This window comes from Pinus tabuliformis, chromosome 4_1, assembly GCF_031772625.1.
Source record: "Pinus tabuliformis cultivar Carrire ecotype Pingquan chromosome 4_1, CPIR1, whole genome shotgun sequence".
In the NCBI taxonomy this organism is placed as follows: Eukaryota; Viridiplantae; Streptophyta; class Pinopsida; order Pinales; family Pinaceae; genus Pinus; species Pinus tabuliformis.
Window position 1 is genome coordinate 661,460,502 of NC_142303.1, and position 3,988 is coordinate 661,464,489.

Here is a 3,988-nt window from a genome sequence, read left to right on the forward strand (position 1 = left end):
TGGAAAAATCCGTAAAGTTTTCATTAATATGAAAAGATTACATATGTAGATGCTATTTGCATATGCCATGATCGCTGTGGATCTGTACAAATTTACAAAAAATTACATTTTCATTTGTCTGATATAAGCATTTTGCATTCTGTTTTGCCTGTAAAAAGTTTTGTTGCCTTTCAGCAACCTTCAGTCTGATCAAAAAGAAACAAAAACTATACAAAAAGCTGTGATCTGTAGTGCTGCTGCCGAGTCAATATATTAAGTAGAGGGTAGACCCGCTGTAGGATATCCCGGGTCTATATAAGGACGATGATAGAATTTTCGTTCTTGCTGATCCAAAATTTCGATGATCTCCCATAATCCACGATCCATCAGCGCGGCCTCCTTGGACAGTTTGTCAGCCTCCATATTATGTTCCCTGTAAATGTGAGCAACAGTGATATGATTAAATGCCTCTTTGAGCTGCCGAACTTCATCATAAATGACTCTGAGTGTGTGCAAGTGACATGTAGAAATCTCATTGAACCAGTTTGTAATAATCTGAGAGTCCCCAAATATGTTGATACTAGTGCATTGATGACTTAGAGCAAAATGTAGGAGGTGACGCAAAGAAATAAGCTCCGCGAAATTGTTTGTGCCAGCCCCCAGACCAGCTTTGATATGATAGGAGTGATTTGAGTTTATGTGCAGGATGAAACCACCCCCACAGCTTTGAGCATTTGCAGCTCCATCGAAAAATGCCCAAGGGGTACTCTGATCAATGATGGGAGGTGGATTTGGTCGACGGGTCTTTGGGGGTGGCGGCTCAGGCAGTTCTTTAAATGCTGAGATTATGTCGGCTTCAATGAGAGGCCAGACAGGGACCTTGTCGTCAAAGATCACACGGTTTCTAACTTTCCAGATGATCCAATTTACAATTATGGGAAGGTTTGCCTCTTTCTTGCCCTTGTGTCGATTATCCCAATCATTCCAAGCACTGATAGTATCGGGGCCATTCCAATCCCCGTTGTAAGGAATGAAGGGCTTTATATTGTTCCAAACTTGTTGTACAGTATTGCACTTCAGAAATAGATGTACAGTGGATTCGGACTCAGCTTTGCATAGGGCACATCTCGTCGGGCCATGATTAGCTCGTCGCATAAGAAAATCACCCGTGGGTACCCTGTTCCGGAGGACACACCAGGTAAATAATTTTGAACGGGGTGAGGCTGAGAGTTTCCATATTTTCTGCCACCATCTGTCAAGTACCTCGGGCTTCTTCTGAATGATAAGATGCGTGTAACCTTCCTTTGGAGAATACATCCCATTATCGGCCTAATACCAAATCAGCTCATCTGGACCCTCAGTTATTCTAATATGGGATTCCATCAGGGCAGCACAGTAATCTTGCCATGATGTGTGCCATCTCAGAGGGATATTTAGGTGAACAGCAGACTTCCAAGCCTGGTGAAAAATGTCAGAATGATCCTGGTCTGCTATCTGAGCAATCGTCTTTATGCCCTGAGCTGAGAGGAAATCCACCAATTCTTGCGGGAGCAGGTGTCGTCCTCCGCTGCCGCTCCAGGGGTCAAGACCAATTCGTGCTCTGTCCCCGCTTTTGATTCTCCAAACAATGTTATTCCTGATGAGTGGAAGGGCATGTAGCAGAGCCTTCCAGATAGATGAGATACCAACTTTGTTCCAATTAGGCTGTCTGAGCCAATCCATGGCATTTTGGGGCCAAATGTATTTGTGATAAACAATAGAGGTCCATAAGCTATGTGTTGTCATCAGAGCCCAACCCATCTTGGCTACCAAAGCACATGCAAAGGTGGGGAGGTCCTTAAGCCCCCACCCACCCCATTTCTTAGGGAGAGCAATCGAGTTCCATCCAACCCAGGCGAAGGTGCGCTTTTCTTGTTTTCCTGCCCAAAGATATCTGTTACAGAGCCTCTGAAGCTTTGATAAAATATTTCGTGGTATCCAAGCGAGCGCCATCCAAAAAACTGGGGTTGCCTCCAACACTGATTTGATCAATGTTAATCTGCCAGCCCTGGATAGATAACGAAAGCTCCAGCATGTGATCCTTTTCTCAATCTTTGCTACCAGCCATACCCAGTCCGCGATCTTTTGAGAGGTGGGTTTTAGCCAGAATCCCAGGTATTTGAGCCCCCTATCCAGAGGTTGGTTTGTGAAGGGAAAAGCTTGGCTTGCAGAATATGATTCATTTACTGAGGTGCCAACCAGAGTGATGGAAGATTTTGTCCGATTTATCTCCATTCCTGTTGCATGTGCAAATAGCTTTAATATTCTGTTAAAAGTGGAGGTATCCTGAACGCTGCCATCTAGCATGATAAGCACATCGTCAACGAATAGCAGATGAGTAAGATAACACTCCTCAGATATTTTAAGACCCCTGATGGATCCTTCCCTTTTTGCCGAAATAATTAAACGACTCAGGGCTTCCATAACCAGAAGGAAGAGAAGAGGTGACAAAGGGCAGCCTTGGCGGAGACCTCTTTCGGAGTGGAAGAAGTGGGAAGCAGCGTCGTTTATAAGAATGCTGAAAGTAGGGGAGGTAATGCAGGCCATAATCCAGTTGATAAAGGGGAGGGGAAAACCCAGATGAATGAGAATCATCTTGATATAGAGCCAGCTAACACGATCAAAGGCCTTTGATAGGTCAATCTTGAGAAGAATGCATTTGAGCCGTTTTGTCCAGATGGAGTGAATAGCTTCCTGGGCGGATCCAATTGCTTCATGGATCTGTCTGTCTTCTAGGAAGGCAAACTGCTGAGGGGCGATATGCTTTGACAGAATGGGCCGGATCCTATTAGCGATGATTTTCGAGATGATTTTGTAGAGGACATTACACAGAGAGATGGGCCGGAAGTCATCAAAAGATGATGGAGAATCTGTTTTGGGGATCAGGGCAATGAAGGTGGAGTTTATAGCATGATAGATCTGTCCCGAAGTTCTGCTCTCCTCAACCACCTTCAAAATATCTCCGCCAATGAGCTCAAAGAAAGCTGTATAAAACTCAATAGACCATCCGTCGGGTCCAGGACTCTTTTCCTTCTGAAACCACTTGATGGTATGCTCCAGCTCTTCCATTGTGACAGGATCAGTAAGCGGATCAAAATCCTCCTCATTCACAAATCTGGGAAAGTGCGAAGCCACCCTGATGATTTCCGCCAGATTTGTGCCCGCAGGACTTTTGTATATACCTCTGAAGTGTGAAGTACCTAAGTGGGAGAGCTTGTTGAAGGTGTCTGCCAATCCTCCTTCGGGTAGAGGAATATTCCATATAGTGTTAGCCATTTTCCTTCCTTTTGCAAAGTTATGGAAGAATCTAGAATTCTCATCCCCTGCTTTGAGCCAGATTGCCCTGCTCCGAAGTCTAAGAGATTCCTCCCTGAGCTTTAGAATGTTCTGCTTTTGGTTCTCTAAATCAATGAGTCGAGTCTTGTCCTCCATAGATCCAAAAGCCAGATTTCTGTCATCCTGAAGGGCTTTGAGCTCCTCTTCCACTCTGATGAGATGTTCGTCCTCTCTTATCTTCTTTGCTTTTGCCCAATCAATTACAATGTGCTTGAGTTCTGTCAAATTTTTGACAAAGCCCCTTGCCATCGATGCTTCCCGGTCAATAGGATGGGATTTCCAGAACTCCGACACTAGATTAGTGAAACTTTGATCCTGTAGCCAAAGATGATTAAATTTGAATGGTGCTTTTGGCTTTGGGAGGGGTCCCATGATCTCCATTAAGATTGGGGAGTGATCTGAGATCCCTCCTTGCCCTACCCATTGTTTATACCTGTGGAGATGGTGGATCAGAGGTTCTTTCAGCAGAAAACGATCAAGCCTGCGGGCAAGTGCTGCTGGTCCAATCCTTCTATTCCTCCACGTCGGGAGGGCCTTCTGCATAGGGATGTCAATATAGTCATATTGCTCCAATAGTATTCTCATGAAGTCCGAGATGGGATCAATCTGCGCCCTTGAGCCCCATGATTCCCGA

General features: G+C 44.9%; 1 protein-coding gene across 1 annotated transcript; it reads right to left on the reverse strand.

Annotated features, from left to right (window-relative positions):
• Positions 1–252: 252 nt before the first annotated feature.
• On the reverse strand, positions 253–1,296 carry LOC149177844 (uncharacterized). The gene has a single exon (XM_089421898.1). The coding sequence runs from the start codon at positions 1,294–1,296 to the stop codon at positions 253–255; it is 1,044 nt and encodes a 347-aa protein (XP_089278024.1).
• Positions 1,297–3,988: the final 2,692 nt, after the last annotated feature.

Coding starts and splice junctions, on each gene's coding strand:
- LOC149177844 (XM_089421898.1), bottom strand. CDS start 1,296: ATGTATTCTCCAAAGGAAGGTTACACGCATCTTATCATTCAGAAGAAG.